Here is a 25,556-nt window from a genome sequence, read left to right on the forward strand (position 1 = left end):
GCAAGCATGTTCAGAAATATCTTTAAATTTAAGTCTGAGCTTTTTCTTTCAGGTTTTAAACTCACACAGTAGTAGTTATAATTGCTCAGAGCTATGATTATTTTTGCTTGATCATGTAATAAAAAGGTAAAAGTTTGCTAAAAAAGAAAAAAAAGACCCCCTTATATCATCCAACACACAATTAATGTCCAAAATAACATAAATCAGAAAAATAGTCTAAATACCATTTATTAGTGTCGGATAATCGTTTAGCGTTTTGTTTATTTAAACTCCAGCAAAAATAATGTTCTGTTTTTAACTCTAACAAAACTTTAACGCTTTTTTTCTTAAGTGATTATAGTATTTTTATGAATCATAAAACATTTAAAAGTTAAATTTCAATTTTTTTTACAAAAATCTTAGATATATTTTTATTATCTCTTTAATAATGATATATTTGATTTATTTATTTAATATTTTATAATTATATTTTGTAATTAGTAATATTCTTTATCTCGGCACAACCCATATTATATTAAAACCACAATTCTGCGGTACCATTATAATTTTCGTTGTAATCAAATTTCAATTTTTTTTATTTTTATTAACCAATTAATATTATTCTAAACAGTATGAAGTATTTATAAATTATTAATATCAAGACAAAAGTTAAAATACCGTTGAATTAATTGACAACTGAGGCCTCAAAAAACAAATTCAGCATTTGTTTTGTAGTGTATCACGCGTCTGTCGTGTTCGAAATTGGTGATGCAAGTCCTCCTTCAACGATACATACACACAAACACATACGTTTCTTCTCTTAATACAAACATATCTCTCTCTCTCTCTCTCTCTCTCTCTCGTCTCTCTCTCTCGCTGTGGACTAATCGCTTAATTAAGATCCAAAACATCTCTGCATTCACACTGTACTCACTAGATCGATACACGCACAGATAGATACAGATACAGATACAGTGCGTCAAGTGCAGTGTCGGTGCTATGGGAGGCGTGCCGTCGACGCCGCGGTGGAGCAGCAATGCGCGGCCGCAGGACACGGCGGAGTACCTGATCGGAACTTTCATCGGAGGCAAGTCGTTTCCGATTACGTCGGAGTTCTGGCAGCAGTTGCTGCAGCTTCCGGTTGATCTCCGCTGGCCTTCGCATCGTGTCAACGAAGCTTGCGAAGTTTTCTGTTAGTGATTGTTAGCTCTATTCTATTGTTTATCGGTGAATTTTCGATTGATTGTGGAATTTAGTTTTACATTGTGTCTGTGTGGCGCTTTTGTTTTTTTCAAAGTCTTTATATATTATAAGGAATTGGAAGAGAGCGTGAATGATTAGTTGAGTGTTTTCTACTCAGACATGTGAATTTTGTTGTTAGTCGGATAACTTGGGAGTAGAATCATGAAACTTCATTTTAAGTATTGTTAGGACTTGAGATTGTTAGGAATCAGCTCGTGTATCGGTTAGTCTGTTGAGGTTTCTTTTACATTGCACTTTGAATTTTTACACATTATTTTAATGTGCATAGAAAGATATATTTTATTTTTGAATCTTCCTTTTGTGAATAAAAGTTCATTGTTAATATTTTATTAGGAAAAGAATATTTAAAAAATAATTAGTGGATATAATTATTTTATGCACTTTAAATAAATAAAGGGGACGGAGGGAGTATTACTTTTAAGTCGTAATTTGAGAGAAGTGAAGAGAATTTGAAGAGAGCAAGAATGTCAAAGCTTTGGAACTTTTCTATTGATATTCAATTAGTGATACTGAAATTAGTAGTGTATCGGGTCTGTAAGTTGCAAGTTGAATTGTTAAAATTGAGGTTGAAATTTTTGGGCACATACTTATCATTTGTACTTTATTTAGAGAGGAAAGATCTTGCCAAACTCGTTATTTAGGGTTACTATTGTCGAGCAATGACCATATTCATACTTAGAGCATCTCCAATAGACTTTTTAAACAAGTTCTTAACTTCAAATTTGAAGATGTTAGAGCATCTCCAAGAGACTCCTACATAGGTTCTTAAGTCCAAGAATAAGGAGCATTAGAAAAATTAGAGCTCCAAGAGACTCCTAGTGGCTCCTAAAAACACTAAGAGCCTCTTCTCTTTCCTCGCTTTTAAGAGCCACTACATGGCTCTTAACTTATTTTCTATGATAAAATATTCACCCTCTCTCATTTAAATTTCTGTCATAGTGGAGTTCAAATAAGAATAAAATATAATGTTAGGAGTGAGTATAAAGAACATTGTTGGAGTTCACTCCAAATAGTGTATAAACTTGCTAGGAGTTTAATATTTTATATTTAAGAGCCAACTAGGAGACTCTTCGAGATGCTAAAAATTAGTGCTCCAATAGGCTCTTAGAGGCTCTTTAAAAATTTAAGAGCCTCTTCTCTCTATTCTCTTTTAAAGATCATCTAGGTGCTCTTAACTTCTTCTTTTGAATAAAATATTCACTTCCCTCCATTTCTATCTCCAACGTCCCCCCCATATAAGAACAAAATATGAATAAGGAGGAAATATAAAGAATGGTGTTGAAGTTGTCGCTTTATTCTATTATGTATTAACTTACTAGGAGCTACATATTGTATTATTTTTCTAAAGAATAATTTGGGAGCCTATTGGAAATGCTCTTGAGCTTAAATTCTTTCGAGATTTTACTATCATCCGTCCTAATTATAGTATACCATGTTTATGCGAGCGTGCACACACACACATAGACATGCACACATACCACCTGCAGGAGGACGAATGGGAGGAATCTAAAACATGCATAATCTACTACGACCACCCTTTCATCTACCTGTTTTTGATATGTTACTCGTCTTCTAATTCTGCAGCACAGAACAATTGCCTCACAAGGCACCTTGCTAAGATCTTGATACACCTAGGATGGTGCTTACAGGAGTTAGTTACTTCTTCTGGTGTGCCATCTGTGGCGCTGAACAATGCTATAAATGCACTTCGCATCTCATCTGTTTTCCTCAAGCACTTGATTGAAAATTCAAAAGGTAATATATATGAGGAACTATTCCTGTCGGTGGATGGCATTGAGGCACTTCCTGATAGTTTCCCCAAAGGTAATACACAGTACTGGTGTTCAATTCTGTTTTATAAAAACGAAGAACTCTGCTGTTTCTTATTTGTGACTGTCAACATATATCACTTGAGATGCATACATAAATAGCACGTGGAATATTAAGGTACATTTTGTTTAAAATTGAATTCTGTTACCTAAAACCCTAGCTATTATGCAAGGGGTGCAGCTGAGAATTAAGATTCTGAGAGTTAAGGGCATTTATGTTTTTGGCAAAGATACCTAACCCAAGTATTGAATCCTACAAAGGCCTAAAAATATGTATTATTTTAGTCTTCAAGTAGTGCCCAAGTATTGAGGAGTGAAGATGCTTTAAGCAGTCAATTGTTTTTGAAGATTGTATATTGGGTTTGCTGTTAATACCTCTATAAAAAACTGGGGAAAGTAGAAAGTACGGGAGTTCTCTTTCTTAATGATGCAGGAAAAGTTGAAACAATAATGTGACAATCATGAGTGGTTGAACTACAGAACAACCAATAATTTAAGAAGTATCCAGATGGATACGGAAAAAAAAATTGATCTTAATCAAATTGAAGTATAATAATGCATTAAAATAGTGACAGTAATCCCTAATGGAATAAGGCCCAAGACGGGTTGGCTAAATGTGATCTATCAACTAAATTAAACAAGTCAATAATAATCATATACGTGCTGACTGCTGATCCGTATTCTGCAATGAAAACTTGGTTTATATCCCATCCTGGACCAATTTGTGGCGGCACATATCTGCATTTTGTAAAGGCCTCACATTCCTTTCATGCGATTCTTTTTCCTGTTATCTGATGACGTGTCTTGTGTTTTATTATTCACTTGAACATGCCTAAAGAATGAATAAAACAGTATTAAACAACACTCTGCAATTAACCTTTTTTACCAAGATGTTTTAACTCTATTTTCCTTGCTGGAATATCTACCAAGGTGGTGCATTGTGGAGTTTATAAACACTCTCTCATATTGCTGCTCTGTAGCAGTACCTTTTTTCCTCCAAAACTTCAATAGGCGGTGTGGTCTCTTAATTAATGTTTTGCTGGACTTTTGAAAACTCTGTAATACAGACGTTGGAACATTGCATCTTATTGGCAAGAATGATTATACCTAAGATTTGCAATCAAACTGGATTGCAAAAATTTGAATAATATATGATGATTCTAGACTTCCATTGTGCAAGTATTTTTCATTTATTTATGTATTAAAAATAATATTTGATATTGTTATTATGTCACAGTGTGATTACATGCAAACTTGTTTTGAAATAGTTCTGAGGGTGAAAGGGTTACCAAGAAAAAGAAATTACTTATATATCTTTTATATTATATATTTTGCATTGAACATCTTTCATATTATACTCAGAAATTTATAAGCACTTGTTATTTTAACCGTCTTCATTCATTTGTTAATATTATATTATATATTTTGCATTGAACATCTTTCATATTATACTCAGAAATTTAGAAGCACTTGTTAATTTAACCGTCTTCATTCATTTGTTAATCTGCACCAGAATCAAGTTTCGAAACAAGTGGAGATATTTTTTCTAGACTAAATAAAAGAGTTGTTTAACTGATTCATGAGCTTTTATCTGTCCAAATGTAACAGTCAAGTGCGTCTTATAATAATCTATCATGTCAACTGTTTTTGTCATGAATATAATTTTTAAACAAGGGTTTTAAGAATAATAAAAGTATGGAACTGAAAGACTCTAGCCTGAGTCTTTAAGCACAAGTGAAGTTCAAGTTGTGTACGTAAATGAAAAAAACTATATTTTACCAAGTCATAATTGAACGGAACTTGTATCCTATAACCTCATACGTACTATCTGTTTTCACCCTCCTTCACTTTTCATATTACGTTGTATATGTATGGTTGAGTGTTTGTATGACAATCTGTTGACTGAATACTTTGTGTTTTGGTTTACTGCAGATCAAAGTATAGAACATTTTGTTTTTCATGGCGGTCTTAGATTTATTGGATCAGTAGATGTAAGGTATGTGCTGTGCACTTCTCTTTATCCTTTTTCTAGTGGGAGAGATAGAATTTATTTATTTTATTTTCTTATGTTTTTCAAGTTTGGACACATATATCCTCCACCATGAATTACTCAACTTCATGCTTGTCGCCATGTCAACTCAGCTTCTTTCTGGGCCGTCACCAGGACCAGACGACGCCCACCCATTTACAGATGCAGCAATGGTTCAGGTAAAGAGGACGAAATTATGCATTATGCCGAACCGGACGTCCTTTTTTTAACTGGACGGACTTTTTGTATTACTGTTTTGTTAATTTAGCTGTTCCTGTATATGCAGAAAGAATATATAGTTGGTCTAGTCGTTCGCAGGCTGCTAGTTAACTATATTACTCGGCCTCAGTTTCCTTCTAATATAGCTTCTTACGCTATAATTGCGGAAGACAGTCATCCTGGTGTTCTGCAGAGAGTTGGTTCTGCTGCCGGTAATGTGGTTGTTAAATTCATAAACTTGTGTAAAAGATTCAAGTCACAAGCATTTATTGACATATTGCATTTTAGCACAAATGTATTAAGCAGTCTCGTGTATATTATCTGTTCTGTCATTCATATTTTCCCATTATTTGAAAGAAAAACGATTATTGCCAACCCTTTTGGTCTTGAATTTAAATCAGTTCTCGAAAATATCTTGTTTTTTCCTTCATTTATGTTCATAGTTGCTCATTTTCAAGTCATGGCACAAAAATCAATTCTTGATTTTTAAAGAAGTATGGCCTTATAATTAAATTATATGCAGCAAATCTGGTGATGCTGCCGTTCTCTTTCATTGTCAGTCCAAGCGGTGAAACTTCGAAAAGTCCATTAGCTGAGAGCAGTCTTAATATATTACTTACTCTCATCCACTTCCGGAGATGTGTTACAGTGGAACCTGGGAAATTAAAGTCTGATGACAATGGAAATTCAGATTCTCCTCTGAAAGAAGAAATCTATCTCACTGAAAATCCTTACTGCAAGGCTTTGGAATATGCAAGGGATGTTGAATGTAAGAGCCTTTGTTTTGTAGTCCTGCACTTCTTTGAATGTCTGTCTATGCTAAGTGATATACCTGCCTGCAGTTGATCGTGCTGATATTGAAGGAAATGCACATAGTGGTCCTTCTATACCTTTTGCTTCCCTCTTCGATGTTCTTGGCATGTAAGTCTCATGAAACCTTTTTGCTTCTTCAGTAGATGCCTTGGTGATTGGGCAAATTATTGTTTGGAACTTCTCATGCTTCTCTAACCTCCATGTTTTGAGTAAATTTTCTTGTATTTAATATAGTCCAAACTCCAAACTCATCCAATGTACAACCCTTAAATGTATCTAGACCTTACCTCTACTCGGAAAGAGTCTATCCAATGTAGCAGAATGTTTTTGAAGATTCCTATAACATATTTTCCTGCACTGTTTGCATAAAATTGTTTAGTAATAGCTATCAATGTATGTCATGATGTTATAGATTTTGCAGATATTAAAATTGGTACTTTCCGATTAATGTGTTAAATTGCGGTCTTTTCACCGGCCCATGAGTGGCTCATCAGTCCTCTTTTTGAGATTATCACATAGTTTTTTGGCTCAACACAGTCAAACCTTTGCCTTCCATTTATTGCCCTCTAAAGTGAGTCTTTAGACAAATTCTACTCTTAAATGCACTAGAGTCTAGAGGTGTAAAATTCATCCGTCCTGAAGGTTTGCGTTGTCTCTATAGCCTGGTACAAACCTGTAATTGAACTTTGTGTCATATTGTTTCTATATTTTTATCTCTATGGTTATAATGGACTTGGTCTAATAGGTGAAGTCTTCTCAGGTCATTGGCAGATGAAGGTGCTGTTCTTCTACTGTACTCTCTAGTACACGGAAATGCAGCCTTTCTTGAGTATGTCTTGGTGCGAACAGATCTGGAAACATTGGTACGCACTGTAGCCTCCTGTCTATATCGGTTTAACTCACTTATAGTGTCATAATAGTCTAAAATGCATAATGCCAGACCCTTGGAAAACATCATATCCCTCAAACTACAGTATTCTTCTCTCTGTTCTATTTAGTTTCTCTGTGACTTGAAATGCATGATCCTTTGAGTATCTATACCACTCTTTCTGAGATTTAAGCTCGATGTCTTTTGATTGATTATAATTTTCTTACATCTACTCCAGTATATGCATCATTCTTATATGTTATGTATGTATAAAGAACTAAGTCTATCCTTTGGATTGATATTACTTCAATATATGGAATATAGTTTATGTACATAATTACTTCTCATTTTGTCTATTAGAATTTCAGGGAAACAAAATACTAAAGGTAAATGCATATAAGGTATTTCGTAGTTTAACTTTAATTAATGGAATTTGGAATTGATTTAATTAATTTAAACATAGTAGTAGAACTCTAATTTATTACCCTTGAACAAATAATCTCCTTGTGGGGGTATTTTTTAATTTTGACCGTAGATAATGAAATTCTAATTTATTTCCCTTGAACTATAATCTCTTTGGGGACGTAATAATGGTATGTCAGTGAACTTACACTTTGAATTTATATCAGTCTACTATATTGGAACAACATGAAATAACATATGATGTATGTGTTTTTCTTTTTTCCCATTGAATTGTCAAAGATGGGGCGTCTTTACTGATATAGAGCCTGTTTGGGTAGACTTAAAATAATGACTTATGGCTTAGAGTGACTTAATGTGATAAGTGTTTGGCTTAAATTGTTTGTTTGGGTAATTTTATATTATAACTGACGTGTGAGTTATTAAAAATATAATAATAAAAATAAATTTGATAGATCATCTATTTTAGTGTTCAAATTGACTTTTATTAAAAAGAATCATAAAAAAAATAAGTTGATAAAAATGTACATCCTACCAACTTTTGGATTTTACTCAGTTTCTAGCTTCACTCTAACTTTAAGCCGACTTCTGACTCATTACACAAACAGACATTTTTCAGCTTAAAGTTGAAAATGGCTTAAAGCGTGGGCATAAAAGCCCAGGCAAACAGGCTCATAGTCTCTGCACTTTTAGAACAGAGGTTAGGTCTGCATACATGGTGCCCTTTCTAGACCCTGCTCCATGAGCAGAATATACCAGATCAATTTAGTTTACAACAATTGGGTTATATAATCAAGAATTTTATGGAGTAATACTTTCTGTACTTGGTAGTGTGATTTGTAGGCAATTTGAAATATTTATCAAAGTTTATCTTTATATGTATCTATTAATATTTGTGGAACTATTGTTAGTTGTAGGATAGTTGAAAGTAGACCTTGAACCCTCAATTATACAATAGATCAGGACTACGCATTAGGTAAAAATACATTGCTAATCAACTTATGAATTCATGCCAAAAGAGACATAATCCTAAGGTTTGAAAGAAAAAAATGGTTGGAGCATAAAAATGAGTGGTGCCACATTATTTGAACTTCAGTTCCAACTTTTAACTGTTTTTCCCCTCAACTGTAGACCAGAGTGGCAATTATCCTGAAATGCCTGGCAATAATATTATAAATAATTGGGATCTGTTTAAGAGTGTTATTTCCTGAAGATTTGATACTTAGCTTTAGCTACTATGATATGCACAAATGTGACTTGCTTATAGAATTTCATCTAATTGTCTTTATTTCCTTATCTGTTACTCCTTCTGTCCCATTGATTTCAATACAGTTTCCTTTTTGGAACGTCCCATTCAATTGTATACATTTCCAAAGTATTAAAATTTTTTAATATAAAAATTTAACTACACCCACTACTTTCTTCCACTGCACCTACTTTATACATTAAATATTAGTTGGTCCCACCACTTTACTCACACAACACCCACTTTATACATTCAATATTAGGTGGTGCCACCACTTTACCCATTTTTCTAGTTTTCTTCACTAAGAGCATCTCCAATGTTGCTTCTAAATCATTTCTCAAACAATAATATAAAATGTGGCTCCTAGTGAGTTAATACATTGGAAAACGTGAGAACTCTAATGCTACTCTTTATACTTAGCTCTTAATTCATATTTTATATTTATTTTATATAAATGAGAGGAAAAAGTTAACTAAAAGAGAGGAAGATTGGAGGGAAATTTATGTTTTATTCATAAATAAAAAGTTAAGAGCTACTAGATGCTCTTTAAAAGAGAGGAGAGAGAGTAGGCTCTTAAATTTTAAAGAGCTTCAAAGAGCCCATTGGAGCACCAATTCTTGACTTGCTCTTTAAATTTAGAGTTAAGAGCTTGTTCAAAGAGCTCATTGGAGATGCTCTAAATTACACTTTTTTTCTTAACCTCCGCGCCACACCCCATATGTATATAACTCCATGGGACGGAGGGAGTACTATAGAAGAAATTTGTTATTTAAATTACATTACATGCATGCGGCTTTCGCTAATCTTGGTACTTTAATAATCACAGCTGATACCATTGCTGGAGACATTATATGATCCTGCAAGTAGGAGATCCAATCAAATCTATATGGTGCTGGTCATCCTTCTTATACTAAGCCAGGACTCCTCTTTTAATGCCAGTGTTCACAAGCTGGTAAGTGCTTATAGTATTACTGGCTCACTGTTGTCTCTGAATTTGTAAGAAATACTTAAAATGTAACATATTTTCTTTTAGGTTCTCCCTACTGTCCCATGGTACAAAGAGCGCCTTCTTCATAATAGTTCTCTTGGTTCTCTTATGGTCATAATCCTTATAAGAACTCTGAAGAACAACCAGTCTAAACTGCGGGTACTTATGTCTCCATATACTACATTTTCATTTTCTGCTATTACTCAGTTGCTTTTGTCCGATTTACTATGATTAGCATATCCTTTGTTTCATGTGACATGGAAAGTAGCATCTTTTATACATATTAATGGCTAAACATCAAATTTTCATTATCAGCATTTTCTTATGATCCAGGAATCCAATCTATTGAATTTTGTTGACACAAAGTAAATATCCCTATTCTGGATAATTGGCAAATTTGGCATGTTTTTTTATATTAAGTATATGAATCATCACAAAAGAATCATCTTAACTAGCTGGCTTGAAATTTTGGTATTATATATTTTAACATGTATACCTTTAATCTTTGACAGGATGTGTATCTCCATACAAATTGTCTAGCAACTTTGGCAAACATGGCACCTCATGTCCATCACCTCAGTGCATATGCTTCGCAACTTTTAGTTAGCTTATTTGACATGCTTTCACGAAGGTATTCTATCCCAGTGTGAGCTTTTGTATTTGGTATTTCTTCAACACACTAATCTTTAGTATGCCTATCTAGCTAATTTGGATAAAAGCTTATTTGAGTTAATTTGAATAGTTACTTTTGAAATAGGTCTCATATTTATGGTTTGATGCGTTTTTACGATGCAGATACTCAAAATTAGCAGAGATGAAAAATAGCAAGATGCATTCTTTCAATGTGGAACTAAAGGACGGTGACATCCTGCCAGACGACATGGTGGTCAGTCCACTCCTCTCCTACATAATGATTCTTGTGATAATAGGTTGTGTTCGCTTGGAAGGAATGGAAGTGTACGAGAATCTGAACAAAAATATCTGAAAGAAGCAAGAGGTGTAACAGAATAATATAAGGGCGAGGCCGGGTGTGCAAATAATTGGTGATGAGATTGGGAGGGCTTGAAAACTTTTAAATGGAGTGGAGAAAAAAATAAATACTTGTGCTGACAAATTTAGTCAATATTCATTCTATTTTAACTTCTTTTCTTTACATCCAAGCAAACACAACCTGAGTATCATTCTACAACTGTCATTCAAAATTTGTTTGTTAAAATGGATTTGTTTTCTTTTTTGGCAGTCCTCGGAACTGCATATTTACACAGACTTCTTGAGGATCGTACTTGAAATATTAAATGTGATTCTGACTTATGCCTTGCCGCGGAACCCTGAGGTATCATCACATTGTTTTGTACTTGCTACTGCTTTGTTATATTTGAACAAAAATTATGTAGTCTTCATGGTTGTTCTTGACAATATCTACATTGGTCTAGGTTGTTTATGCGATGTTACAGCGGCAGGAGATATTTCTGCCTTTCAAGTCTCACCCACGCTTTAATGAGTTGCTTGAGAACATTTTCACTGTATGTATTAGAGCTTTCAATCATAATATTCTTTATTTCAGTTTTCCACAAATATAACTGATGCCTTTGTTTCTAGCAAGTATAATTTTATTTAACCTTTTATTAAGAGAATATATTTTAAGTTAGTATTTATGCATTCTTGTGTATCAGCCTTACTAGCTGGCAGGCTGATCACCCTTCTGCTCTCTGTAGGTATTAGATTTTTTCAATAGTCGCATAGATGCCCACAAATTGGAAGGCGAATGGTCAGTGGAGAAAGTACTGCAAGTCATAATTCTCAATTGCAGATCATGGCGAGGTGAAGGAATGAAGGTATATTTATTGTTACATTGTAATCTTAAGGTCAGTTGTTGATTAAGTTCTATTTCCTCTCTATTTATCTTCATTCCTTAACTCTTACAGATGTTCACTCAACTACGCTTTACATATGAACAAGAGAGTCACCCTGAGGAATTCTTCGTTCCTTATGTGTGGCAAATTGTTTTGGCTCGCAGGTGATCCCTATCTTGTTCCACATCTTTTTCAAGTGTGCTTTAAAGTTTCAAATGTTTTTTGGACCAAACATAGAATGGGATACTTTATCTTCATGACTCAAACACGTTACCCTAACCTAAATAGCATATACGCTTATTTATTTTCTTTCTGTCTTCTAATAGATTCATTTGTTTATACGATTTTCTTTTACAGTGATTTCAGCTTCAATCCCAAGAGCATAAATCTATTTCCAGTTGACCTCCCTGAGGAAGTAAGTATCTATATAGTAATTCGGCTAGTTTCAATTTAGTTGTAACTTTAGGAATGGGTTCCCCATAGCATTGGTTGATTGGTTTTTACCCTTGGTCTTTGGGCCCAGGTTACTGTTGAGAATTGTAACTGTGAAAACAGAATCACTTGAGAACAAAAAAACAAAAACCAATTAAACAGGCAATTTTAATAACTTGGACCCGGCAATTGCATCATAGTTATTAATATCATTTTTAGGGCTTTCCGGTCACAAAAGAATATTATGTGTGGAGGATGACTCCACATACTCAAAAATGACCAAATTATAAATTGTCCAGATGTATCTTTCACTTCTCAAGGCCACCTCCAGAGTACTTTATATTATTTTTGTCGTGCAGAAAATTGAACAACATACACGAACGATACCCCTGCTTACATCACTGCAAACAAGAGTATTGCAACTTAATCACCTCTTGCTTATTATCATACTACTTGGTCACCAGTTATTACTGATGAGTCTGACATAAAAATATTCGTTCTCATATAAAGTTCTGGCTCTAAGACTAGTGATCGACCTAGAATTCCAGAATCTTGTTATAATTGAGTGTTAGAATATAATATGATCCTGGTAAGCTCTCCTCCTAAGGTTAAGGTGTTAGGGGAACTGGTCACTTAACATCTTGACCAACCATGCTTAGCGAATTAAAAGACCTAGCATAGGATAATCTTATTTCATTGTAATAATCAAGTTTGTTCTACACTCATGCATAAAAGAGTAGCATACTGTATATCGCACATGCTGACACTGTTTACTGCTTTAGGGACAGAATAGTTATGCATCTGTGGAAGCTGATAAGGGTGAAAACAATGTAGATGACAGAGAAGTTCAACCTGCTGAAGCTGTATGACTTGTATAATCTTACTAGACAAGCAAGTTTCCAGAGGATATGTGTAAAAGTAAGTATACATGAACTAGTAAAGAAGCATCCTCTTATTCTTTTATATGTATGTACATATATCTCCATCTATACAGGGTCTTCTGTCATAGGGTATTACACGATAGAGTGAGTAAATTCCCTTAAGGGTAAATATCCCCTTCCATTTTTGTGACATAATTGCCTATACAGGGAAATGTTTACCATCTAGTTTTCCAGAATAATGTATCTTAAGGTCAGTGCAGCTAGGTGTAGTGTGAAGAAATATTAAAATTTCTTTGGTATATCTTAATGGAAGTATGGTCTTCTAAGCTTATTAGTATTATGTGTTTGGCAATACAATTCATATGTTACTTGCAGCCTCTCTCCAAGTACAAACACTCAGGAATTTTGTGTGAGATGATATAATCGTTGGTGCCCAGGCTTCTATAACTCAAATGATAACAAACCTTAAATGACTGTCGTATTTATGGCGAACCAGCTTTTGCATCTTGACACTTAATTTGCATGCATAAATTACCCACAAAGGGAGTGACTCAAGTGATAAAGATCGTCGTTGGATTAAAGAAGCAAATTCCATGTGTCATAAGCACATCATAATTTTAAACATACTCCTGTTATGATGATAACTACGTTATAACTTATAAGGGTTAATGCTCTATTTCATCACTGTACTGGACCAAAATTTTCAGTTGACCTACCGAGTCAAAAAAGTTTTCGTTTAAATAATAAAGCATGTAAAAACTTTCAATCACGAGATTAAGCAAAAAAAATATTTCGGCGCCGTTAAGCAAGTCTTTGACTTTAACGGAAAATGTTAAGTTTAACGAAACTTAACAAAATTACATGTTTTTGGCTTGTATGTATTGAGATCTGTATGTTTTTGGGTCGAGTGAGTTGGGTCGGACCTGCAAGGGCTGATGAGGGGCCTTCTGCAAGAAGTGGCTTGTATTGCAGGCGGTGAAGGTTGTGGGAGTAGGGATTCAGGAGTCTTTTTGTGGGTTTCTTTGTTCCAGGATATGCAATATTTGATGCACTTGTCGATTAGTTACTGGTGTTAAACTATGTAGTTTACTAAACCTCTAATTCTATATTAGTTTAACTCAAATTTCTACATGTAGCCATATAGGCAGTATAGTGGCCCATTTTGATCAATAAATTTACTAAGTCATCCTAAAACTAGTAGAGAGCACGCACTTGTTAAGTCATAAAACTTGTTCTCGCATGGTGCAGTTCTTGTGCATTGATTTGTATTTGGTTACAAGTACCCAGCATCTTCTCTATTTACAAAAAGCTTGTTCCAATGCTTTAAGGCCTAAGCAATAGCTAGACAGGTAATTAGTTAAAACTACAGGTTATCGCCTGATATGCACCGATGAGATGAACTGCAGTGCAGTCCAGATGAGTTCATAAAAGAAAACCCATCTTTCTCCACATTACTTGTAAATTTGTAATTTACTCGGTAGGCCAACTGAAAATTTTGATCGAGTACAATGATGAAATAGAACATTAACTCATTAAAAACTTAACGGAGACCGACGGAGTGGCTTATTTGAAAGTTTTTAATGGTACAATCAGTTGACTGAAAACTTTTTTACTCGGTAGGCCAACTGAAAATTTTAGTCCACTAGAGTGATGAAATAGAGCATTAACCCTAACTTATAATATCAGATTACCTCGTCATACTCATATTTTGTTATCAATTACAAAGAGATTTCTCGTATTTTCTCATATATAGCTGTGGCCTGTGAATTATATAAACTTAACAGACCTGTACTTTTATAATAGAAGTGTGTGGCATTATGTAGGAACTTGTCATGTACCAAATCAAACAAACGCGCACTCCCATTATGGTAGGAACTTGTCATGTACTACCTCCGTCCCAAATTAGATGTCTCCTTTGATTTCTTTAGGTGCATTGACCGTCTACTTCCAAAATTTATTTTTTTATTTTTTCTTTTATAAATGAAAATTTCATATTTAAATTTTTATTTGCAAAATTAAAATTTTGAAAATAAGTCACGTATCTATGCGGTCAATGAACCTTAAATTGTGTGCCCAAAGTCAACGGGGCCTTCTAATTTGGGATGGAGGGAGTACTAAATAAAACAAGCGCGCACTCTCCTTACAAAAATATAATACTACCTCAGTTTTTTTTTATTTAGGGGCCGTTTGGTTGGGGGTAGTTAACAAAGGAAAAGTGAAACAATCAGTTTCATTCCCTTTGTTGTTGTTTGTTTTACGAAAATCGTCATTCCCTTTCCCTTCTTTTAGTTTTAGGTTTACCCCAAATCCCTCGTTATCCATTCCCCACCCTCCCCTAGGTATTTCTTTTCCCTTTCCCGATTCTTATTTTATTATTATTTATAATTTATTTCAGATGTCATTAACATCAAAAGTAATATGTAAAATATTTTTGAAAATCAAAAATAAATTTTAATTTAATTTTTATATTATTAAAAATAATTTTAATATAAAATTAATAATATTTTTAAATAATTACATATATCAAATTATGAAATATAAATGAACTATATTATTATATATGTAAATATATTTGAAATTTTTGATATTAAAATATTTGAAAATCAAATATAGGGATAATCATGTAATTTTCCATTCCGTTTCTGGATCAAAACCAAACAGGTAATACAATTCAGCATCATTCTTTTCCTTTCTTTTCATTTCCCTTTCTGGATTCCATTCCGTTTCCCTGAGTCGAACCAAACGGCCCCTTAGTGTTTTGGCTTTAGCACACATATTCAGGTGGATTGATCGGATAATAAAATTTATTATTTTTAATTTATTTTTTTGTAAATAAAAATTTTTGTTATATATTTTGACTCGAAAAGGAAAATAATATTTTTAACTGCTTGGTCAAAACAATTAAAGGTGTGTGCTCAAAATCAAAGCATTAAAAAAAAAACAGAGTATCATTTAATTACCACCACTTCACCAAAGATAGATATAATTTAATTTATAAATTGGATATAATAATTATAACTAATATATATATAGGGATAGGATCAAATAAAAACTTTTTTAAGTTACAGACTTACAAACTTTTTTTTATTCTCCCATCGTGTTAATACTTAGTTATATAAAGTATCCATGTTGAAAATTTTTCAAAAAACATCACAATTTTTAAAAATAACGCATAAATAAATCGCGTTTTCAACACATTTATAACTGGGGTTCAACATCAGGTGTTGAACACTAATTATCATTGTGTTGAATATATCTAAAAAGATGTTTAAACTATACCTCTGGGGTTTGGGTAGGGTTTAGAAACATAAATATTAGTTATATAACATGTTTACCTTAGTTCTTACATTTAAAAATTGGTTTATGTACTTCTCCACTACTATTGTCTATTTATATCGATGTTCAACAAAATATGTTAAAAAAATGTTGAACTCAAGTTATATATGTGTTGAACAAAAAAAGTTTGTAAGTGTACCAGAACCCTCCCATATATATATATATATATATATATATATATATATATATATAGAGTTGAGTTCTAGAGAGACCCTTGTTATCAAGAGACCCAAGAGACTCCATCTAGACCATCTATTAGTCAGTATTTTTATACTATGTTGAATATACTATGTTGAATACATCTTAAAATAGCAATACTGTAATTATACCTATTAATGGAGGAAATATTTTAAATTTCAAATCTGTATAAGCTGTGTATTTATGGAAGATAATAATATGCTTTTATGCAGATATTTAATGATCTTGTCAGATTCGGAAAGGATATATTATGCATTTATGTAGTGATTGAATAATCTTTTTATTTTGGAAATGAGATATTGTGCTCTTATCTTTTCAGATTTGGAAAGAATATATTTACGAAATACTATATCTTGGATCAGTTTATATAACAAAAATGATAATAATTAAATTATGTTGATCTCTTACTAAATTGTTAATAATTAGTAGAACACTTAACAGATAATATTAAAAGCATGACACATTGAAATTTTTGTTAGGTCATTAATAAAATGTACATTATAACTGTTAATAGAATAATATTTTTAAAAAAAAACTTATCTCTAATAATATTTAATAGAACACTTTTATAAACACTTAGTAGAACATTTAGTTGACTAAAAAATTGTAGTAAATTTTAGTAGGACAGCTGTTAAAACAAAAACAAAAATAAAAATATTAAATTTTAGTAAAACACTTTGCAAATCTGTGTAATAAAACATGTTATCGATCTTAATAAATTTTATTATATGATCTCTTAAATTCGAACTGAGATTCTATAAAATATTGTAACAATAAATTATATTTGACACTTCGTAAAGAAAATAGTAAACTAAATTCATTAAAAAACTTATCAGAACATTTATTATATAAAAATTTCTCATTAAAATTTTTATTAGGTGTTTCGTTAATCAGTCATATATATGTTTTATGATTTTATTATATGTTATTTTTAAAAAAAGTAAAATATATTTGATAAAATTTATTTAAGTTATATATTTATTAAGATTCTTCTAATTGATGCATTAATAAGTGTTTCATATAAGTCATATATTTATTAAGATTCTTCTAATTGATGCATCAAGTGTTTCTAATTTATTTAAGTCATACATTTATGAGTCTCATAAGTTCTTAAAAATAATATTTAAAATTAATAAACACTTAAGAGAATATTAATGTTATATTAAGATTCTTCTAATTGATGCATTAAGTGTTTCAGATACTAATAATTTTATTTAATTTTTTAAAGCAAATAATACTAATAAATTTTTGATATAATTTATTGTAAGTCATATATTTATTAAGATTCTTTTAACAGATGCATTAGTGTAAAATCTATATCAAAATATTTAGTATAAATTTTATTGGAATCTTATGTGGTTTTTGCTGATAAACACTTAAGAGAATCTTAATATTAACGTTCAATAAATTCTTTAAAGTGTTTTATTATATATTTCATCACTATCATAAACATCTTATAGAATCTCCATATAAATTAAGACATTAAATCATTAAGAGCAACTTTTTCAATTCTCTACATGAAATTCTATTAAGGATTTAAAAAGTTGTTATTAAGGATTGAACACAATAAAAGAGATTCCATTACTAGTTCATGAAGTCTATAAGAATAATTACATACTAATATCTAAAAAATAAAAGAAAACTTCAATAAATACCTACAAGTTTCTACTAGCAATATCTGCAAAACCTATTGTATTTATTACTATTATGGTTTAAAGAAGAAAATCTCATTTTTTGTTACAATTATATATAATATATTTACTGGCTAATTATAATTTTTGAATATTAATTTATTAACTTTTTTTAACAAGAATCTTTAAGGTGTTCATTGAAAACACAATAAAATTTTCTCATTGTTAATTGATACGTGGGTGAAGGTGACAAGATATAATAAACTTGAGTAAAAACTAACCCTCAAAATATTATTTATATTAATAGATCACCTGATAGAACACATAAGAGATCTAAATTAAAATAATTTTTATAAAATATTAAATACATAACTAGGCTTTTTATGGGAAGTTCACAAAATGTGTTAGATTCTTAAAGTGATGGGTCCGATTTTGATTGTCTCGAGTTGTATAGCTGATTAACTTGGTTATGAAAAAATAGATATAAATGATTTAAGAAGTATATATGGATACTAATTAAATAAGATATTGTGCAAGATAATTGATATAACTTGAATATGGAAATATAGATTCATGAATTTATTGAAATAACTTGATTATGGAAATATATAAAAGTCCAGCATTAAATGTGTAGACAATATTTAATGCAATCGTTTTGTATATGGAAATACATGATTGAATTAATGTGATGTATGTATACATAATTTATTACATATACTGCTAGATAGTATAAATACTGATTAATGCGTATATAATTTAGGCCATAGGATCAAATGATAATGGATGGTCAGATTTATGGTCTCTCGGTTCTCTTCCTAAGCCCTGGTCTCTTTTGAACCTCGCCCTATATATATATATATATATATATATATAGGGGCCTTCTCTATGAGGAACCACTAATCTAGTAACTTAGGAACTATTTAACCTAAAAAACCGACACGGCGCAACAACAGGAAGAGATACACCTGTAAGACACGACGTGCAACCCTAAGTACTGTACGTTCTGTAATTGTTGTTTTTGTCGTCAAATTGTTATATCCTTTTTTATTTATATAATTTCTTTATGAGATGTATTTTCTTGTCTATATTGAATTTAATATTTTCTTCACATGTTCTGTATTTTCTTTGTAATATAATTTAATTATTTGTTGTATGTTTTTTAATCACATTGTTATCCTTTTTTTATATAACATTTTTTATGTTCTGTATTTTCTTTTCTATATTAAATTTTATTCTTTTTCCACATGTTCTGTAGTTTATTTGTTATGTAATTTAATTTTTTGTTGCATGTTTTTTTTGTGTTGTACCTTTTTTTCCATAAAATTTTTTATGTTCTGTATTTTGTTGTCTATATTGAATTTATTTTTTCTCCACATGTTCTGTAGTTTATTTATTATATTATTTACTTTTTTTGTTATATGTTATATATTGTCACATTGTTGTACCTATTTTATTATAACATTTTCTATGTTCTGTACTTTTTGTCTATATTGAATTTTATATTTTCTCCACATGTTCTGTAGTTTTGGTTATATAATATAATTTTTTTATTATATATATATTTTTCTCACGATGTTGTATCTTTTTTTTCTTTATAACATTTTTTATGCTCTGCATTTTCTTGTCTATTTTGGATTTTATATTTTCTCCGCATGTTTTGTAGTTTATTTATTATATAGTTTATTTTTTATTGTATATTCTTTTTCTTAAAAAAAATTTATGCCTTATATTTTCTTAAATATGAAAAAATAAATAATATTATAATATAAAATATAAAATCAAAAAAAGAAGACTATATGTGCCAACACATGTGATCAGGTGTCTGAGCAGTTTACACCCACGTCACTAGGTTTGTCTAAGCAGTTAACTAGGATTCAACACATGCAGATGCACATGATGTACGGCTGAGATAAAAAGTTACTAAGTTACCCGTACAACTGAGTTCCTCGTTGAACTATCCCCTATATATATATATATATATTATATTTTGGACTATTTGATCTATTCAGTACGGTCCAATTTTTTTTTCAAGAACTGAATATATTTTGGACTATTCGATCTATTCAGTACGGTCCAATTTTTTTTTCAAGAACTGAATTAAAATGAATTTTATTTCCGTCAGTACGAAAATCCCAAAAAAAATTAGGACCAAATCAAATTTGTACCGGTTCGCTTTTTCACTTTGGTTGGCTCACCCCTGATCATACCATAACTTAGATTTGCGGAGAAAATGATACATATCTTGTATGCTCAATGCTCTCTAAATTTCTTGCAGATTAACCGTGTGAAACTGTGAATATTTGAAAAGCAAGAAGCTAAAATATAAAATAAAACCAATTGATGGCTTCGCCCGGGCTCGAACCGGGGACCGTCTGTGTGTTAGACAGACGTGATAACCAACTACACCACGAAACCATGTTGTTCTACAATTTCAGATTCCTAACACCGTCTTCACCAGTACTTCTAATTATCAACATACGACGCAAAGAGTATAGTCTGATTACATGTTGTTTGGTTAAATACACAAAAAAAATCGAGATATCTGTATATATTCATTTCGTAAGATCTGATATATAGAGTAAGGCAGCTAGGCTGGCAATATCAGACACGACCCGAACCCGCGACCCGATTTACTGAGATAAAACTCAAAAATGACCTGAAAATCACTCGTTTGACACGAAATGGACCCGACATGACCCGAAATTAGAATTTCGTTTCTAATAACTTCAATTTTCAGTTTTATTCAATTTTAAGTGATTTTAGTTTGACCCGAAATCGACCCGATTGCTGACACGAACACGACCCATTACCCGAAACTGCCACTTTTAGGCAGCTGGTAAATGCTAGATTAACAATACATCATATTTTTTTTTACAATCTAAACTTATATATTTTATAAACGAGTATATTTTCTAGTAATTTTTGGGAATCCATGTGTTCCGGAACAATACAGGATAAAAACTGTTGGGTTACAATAGTTAACTTAAACAAGAGCACTGCCCTTTATGTACTCTGTCAATGCCAGAGCAACCAGACCTAACATAGCAAATCTACCATTCCACATCTCAGCATCAGATGTCATTAGTCCCCCTGATTTTGTTTCAACACTAACTCCTTTGAAAAGTGGCACCAAAGATGCCAGTGTTAGTAGCACACTTGTTCCCAGGAACCAGGGAACACCGCCATTAGATATCTGCGAAAACACGTCCTGGCCGTTGGATACTTCCACTGCCATTGCTGCAACAAATCCGATCATCGCGAGCCTTCCGTTGATTCTTTCTGGTGCAGGTCCGCTGAATGCTAGTACATCAAAAAAGCTTGTGCTTGCCTGTCCATGCAAATGGATACTCCTTTTGTTAATTTAGATATCAATTACTCCCTCCGTCCCGGTCAATAGTATACATTGGGGAACGGGGGCGTGGCACGGACTTTAATGCTTCAATATAGTATAGTTCTGTAGATTATTTTTAAAATTTTCTTTTTCTGTATAAAAGTATAAATGTTATACTTTTATACAAAAAAAGAAAATCTTAAAAATAAGTTGTAGAACTATGTTTTATAAGTGCGTTAAAAAGCGTGTCGAGCAGTGAAAAAGAAACGTATACAATTGACTGGGACAAAGGGAGTACTACTATATATACCTTTTGAGCTTTATATTGAAACCAACAATATTTTGTAGGAGTAATTAATTACCTTGGGTGTAGGAGGCGGGCTTGATTCCTCCTTCCGGCCATCCTAATTACATAGTGAAAACAAACAAACAACTTAATCAAAGCCCCGGGGCTAAACTTATTTTTCACAAATAAGGGTTTATCGGGAGAAAAGTACACAAAATTCTACTTTTTTTTGAAATAAGTCATTTTTTTGCCAAATAACCAATATGAAACCCCTGTTTAACATTTATATCCAAAAATATTATAAGAAAATACAATTTTTTATAAAAAAAATAAGCCCTTAAATTTAATGAGTGAAATATGCCACACTGGGTCTATATAGTATTAAGTATTTATATAATGAAGACATGCACTACCTTTGCCATGCACCTGGTTCGAAGGCTATAAGCACTCCTGGAGAGTGATGGTGCATAGTTGGCCGGAACCAAATTCACCCTTCTTCCGGTGATCGCCGTTGATGCAGGAGATGCTAGGATCGATTGCATGACGGTTGAAGTGGCCATTGTGAAATACTGATACGTATATGATGAGTTGCTTCAAGATTTGATCACAGGATCAAGAACTTGCTTTGTAAATGCTGATGGGATGCTTTATTTCTCCAGGGAGATGAATGTACTTATAGAAGAAGAGAGCATGAACAAGTGAATTTGGTGATTTTGGTCTCCACGTTACACAATTTAGGGTTAGTGATGTGCACTGAGATGAGGCCACAATTTTTTGGAAGTAGGTGACGTGGGTGTGTTCCAGCCAGAAGGAAGTGCTCCCATGAATCTGTGGCCTGTAGTGTAAAATGTCATTATTCTGTTAGGTTTCATAATTGATGTAGTGGGAAAAGTACCTATAACTACTGCGTGTCACCATACAAGGACAGGAAACAAACGAGTCGACAACCACCTAAACTCATCGACCCAGGATCTAAGGAAGAGGTTCGGGGTCACGTGTCTCTTTTAAATTTATTTTTTTTACATTTTTTCATCATTTTAAATTTGGTAAAATTATAAAAATTTCCTAAAAAATTTAAAAATATATAGATGTTTTTAGAAAATTTACTTCGCGCCCCCTTAACATTTGTGTGCTAGATCCGCTCCTGGACCCACAACTTATGTCCCATCGACTGAGGTGCATAAATTCAACTTCATCAAAAGACACGGGGTTAGGTAGACTAGCATGCTCGATAAATACAAATGTGTTAACAGTTCTATTCTCGTTCGGACATCGAATATGGGAAAACAAAAACTGAAGTCCATGTAGAATTTTTAATATGAATTATATTGAAAATTATTTAATTCTCTCAAAATTTTTATATTATCCGGGCGAGAGCTTAATTGAATTATATTATGCCGGGGCTACTTCATAAGTCATGTTTATGCTTAGAAGTTCGTTGACATTATATAATTTACATACATTTTCATTAATATTATAAAAATCTATAAAATACATAATATTGAGCATTCTTTTTGTTTGTTTACTTCGTTTCATACATTTTCAAAGATATAGAAAAACAATATCTTTTGTTTACACAGTATATTATTTTTTGAAAATTATGTTTTTTTTAAAAAAAATTATGTAGTGCATCTGGACTCATAAAGGTAAAAACGGACCAGGTTGAAAATTACTCACTAGTCCATATGTCTTGTTTTGATTATCTCATAGTCAAATCGATCGAATTTCGACCACAAATTACATAAATTATATATTTATTAAAAATTTAAAATTTATATCAACGAAAAATAGATCTAATATACTTTAAAATATATTTTTCAGTTTTTGAGATGATTAATAATTTCATTTTAATTATCGATCATACAATATTCAAAACAAGACGCGAGATGGAGAGAGTAGTTTCTTATGTGTTTGGAATCATTCGGATTCCAAACAGAACGATTACTTCATACACGTGTTACGTGTATATATTACTGTATAACTTTAGTACAATTCTAAATTTAAATATAAGTTATTTTAAAAGTTAAAAAATTTAGAATGTATATAACATAAATAATTTTTAAGCACGTGAGTTTTGATTAATTAATGGACGACATATATATTTAACTTTTTCAATTTATTGTATGGTCACTACTGTACATATATTTAATTTTCTTTTTTTTTAAAAAAATATTTAATTTTCTTTTAATCATTGTTCTTAAATACGACAGATCTAATAGTGTTTGTTTAGAGACAAAGATTTGCAAAAAAAGACATATCATAACTTAGATTTTAGAAAAATGACATCCATTAAATTGCCTATTCTAATAGTGATTATTTAGAGACAAAGATTTGCAAAAAAAAAAAAAAAAAAACCATAACTTAGATTTTAGAAAAATGACATCCATTAAATTGCCTAATAACAGAATCTTTTGAGGTTAAAATAAAAACAAATAAGTGGCTTCGCCCGGGCTCGAACCGGGGACCGTCTGTGTGTTAGACAGACGTGATAACCAACTACACCACGAAACCATGATGTTCTGCAATTTCAGATTCTATAAGACGTCCTGGTGCCAGTTACTTACACTGATACATACAGCGCAAAGAGTTTAATCTGACTCCTGATTGTTCGGTTAAATACACAAAAAAAATGGAGATATTGATGCATATAATTCATTTCGTTTAATCTGATATATATAGAGTATTGCAGCTGGTAAATACTCGATTAACAATACATGTTTTTTTTTTCCTGATAATTTGGATTTATATATCTTACAAATGAGTATAATTCTATTACTTTTCGGTAAAACTTCCGGAGAACACATGTGTTTGGGGACAATCCGGGATAAACCCATCACTTGGGAAATGACGCTCAATGATACATGTAATTTTTAATTACACCTGTTTAACTTAAACAAGAGCACTGCCCTTGATGTACTCTGTAAAGGCCAGAGCTACCAGACCTAACATAGCAAATCTACCATTCCACATCTCAGCATCAGATGTCATTAGTCCCCCTGATTTTGTTTCAACACTAACTCCTTTGAAAAGTGGCACCAAAGATGCCAGTGTTAGTAGCACACTTGTTCCCAGGAACCAGGGAACACCGCCATTAGAAATCTGTGAAAACACGTCCTGCCCATTGGATACTTCCACTGCCATTGCTGCAACAAACCCGATCATCGCGAGCCTTCCATTGATTCTTTCTGGTGCAGGTCCACTGAATGCTAGTACATCAAAAAAACTTGTGCTTGCCTGTCACAAGCAAAAATTTAATCTCTCTTAAATATTTTATAAATTAAATACGCAGAACCTAGAGGGCGCCATGTGAAAATGTGCATTTCATTTCAAACGATGAATTTCAAATAACAGGATTTGAGTTGTCATTTCAAATTCTCAGGTTTTTACTAATATTTGAATGTCCTAAATTTCAAATGAAATCCAATTCATATTCTTAAACAGATTATTTGTTCAAATTTAGAATTTCAAATGAAATTCAGGTTCGCAAACAAATCATGGTTATTAAATTGAAGCTAACAAACATTCTGTATAAATCTTATTCACCTTGGATTCAGAAGCTGGAATACTAGTTTGTGGGCTTGATCCCTCCTTTTGACCATCCTACACAATATAAAAAAAAAAAAAAACAAATTAAATAATTTCTCTTATAGATTAACTAGCTTGCTCGAAGAACCATGCAATCAAAGTAACAATATATTTCTTATGAATACTTGAACTCATGTACTACCTTGGCCATGCACCTAACTCGAAGGCTAGAAGCACTCCCAGACAGAGACCTTCTCGCGGTACTAATGGCTGGTTTAACCGGAGAGGCTAGGATGGATTGCATAACTACTGATGAGGCCATTGTATGTGTATGATAATAATAAGATGGCTAAGGGTTTAAGAACTTGGTTTGTTTTAGCTGAGTGAGATGTGCTTTATTAATTTCTCCAAGATGGGTTTTTATAGAAG

The 25,556-nt window shown here is 32.1% G+C and overlaps 3 protein-coding genes and 2 non-coding genes across 5 annotated transcripts; 1 reads left to right on the forward strand and 4 right to left on the reverse strand.

Moving 5' to 3' along the window:
• The first annotated feature begins 716 nt into the window (after positions 1 to 716).
• On the forward strand, positions 717 to 13,154 carry LOC108200180 (uncharacterized). Its single transcript, XM_017368233.2, has 18 exons — positions 717 to 1,171; positions 2,827 to 3,066; positions 5,004 to 5,067; positions 5,150 to 5,279; positions 5,387 to 5,531; positions 5,843 to 6,088; positions 6,162 to 6,240; positions 6,893 to 6,995; positions 9,493 to 9,618; positions 9,700 to 9,813; positions 10,167 to 10,285; positions 10,450 to 10,540; positions 10,895 to 10,987; positions 11,088 to 11,177; positions 11,370 to 11,489; positions 11,580 to 11,671; positions 11,865 to 11,922; positions 12,722 to 13,154. Exons 1-18 carry the CDS (start codon positions 979 to 981, stop codon positions 12,806 to 12,808), a joined length of 2,190 nt encoding a protein of 729 aa, XP_017223722.1. The 5' UTR covers positions 717 to 978; the 3' UTR covers positions 12,809 to 13,154.
• Positions 13,155 to 20,326: 7,172 nt separating this feature from the next.
• Positions 20,327 to 20,400, reverse strand: TRNAV-AAC (transfer RNA valine (anticodon AAC)). Its single transcript has one exon. It is a non-coding gene; the product is annotated as a tRNA-Val (tRNA).
• A 520-nt stretch (positions 20,401 to 20,920) lies between these two features.
• Positions 20,921 to 22,303, reverse strand: LOC108201907 (early light-induced protein 1, chloroplastic). Its single transcript, XM_017370242.2, has 3 exons — positions 22,016 to 22,303; positions 21,679 to 21,720; positions 20,921 to 21,313 (listed from the first exon to the last, which is right to left on the reverse strand). The coding sequence occupies exons 1-3, from the start codon at positions 22,160 to 22,162 to the stop codon at positions 20,969 to 20,971; spliced, it is 534 nt and encodes a 177-aa protein (XP_017225731.1). The 5' UTR covers positions 22,163 to 22,303; the 3' UTR covers positions 20,921 to 20,968.
• A 1,736-nt stretch (positions 22,304 to 24,039) lies between these two features.
• On the reverse strand, positions 24,040 to 24,113 carry TRNAV-AAC (transfer RNA valine (anticodon AAC)). Its single transcript has one exon. It is a non-coding gene; the product is annotated as a tRNA-Val (tRNA).
• A 314-nt stretch (positions 24,114 to 24,427) lies between these two features.
• Positions 24,428 to 25,531, reverse strand: LOC108202079 (early light-induced protein 1, chloroplastic). Its single transcript, XM_017370455.2, has 3 exons — positions 25,330 to 25,531; positions 25,146 to 25,202; positions 24,428 to 24,836 (listed from the first exon to the last, which is right to left on the reverse strand). The coding sequence occupies exons 1-3, from the start codon at positions 25,447 to 25,449 to the stop codon at positions 24,492 to 24,494; spliced, it is 522 nt and encodes a 173-aa protein (XP_017225944.1). The 5' UTR covers positions 25,450 to 25,531; the 3' UTR covers positions 24,428 to 24,491.
• Between the last annotated feature and the right edge of the window lie 25 nt (positions 25,532 to 25,556).

This window comes from Daucus carota, chromosome 9 (genome assembly GCF_001625215.2).
Source record: "Daucus carota subsp. sativus chromosome 9, DH1 v3.0, whole genome shotgun sequence".
NCBI classification, from domain to species: Eukaryota; Viridiplantae; Streptophyta; class Magnoliopsida; order Apiales; family Apiaceae; genus Daucus; species Daucus carota.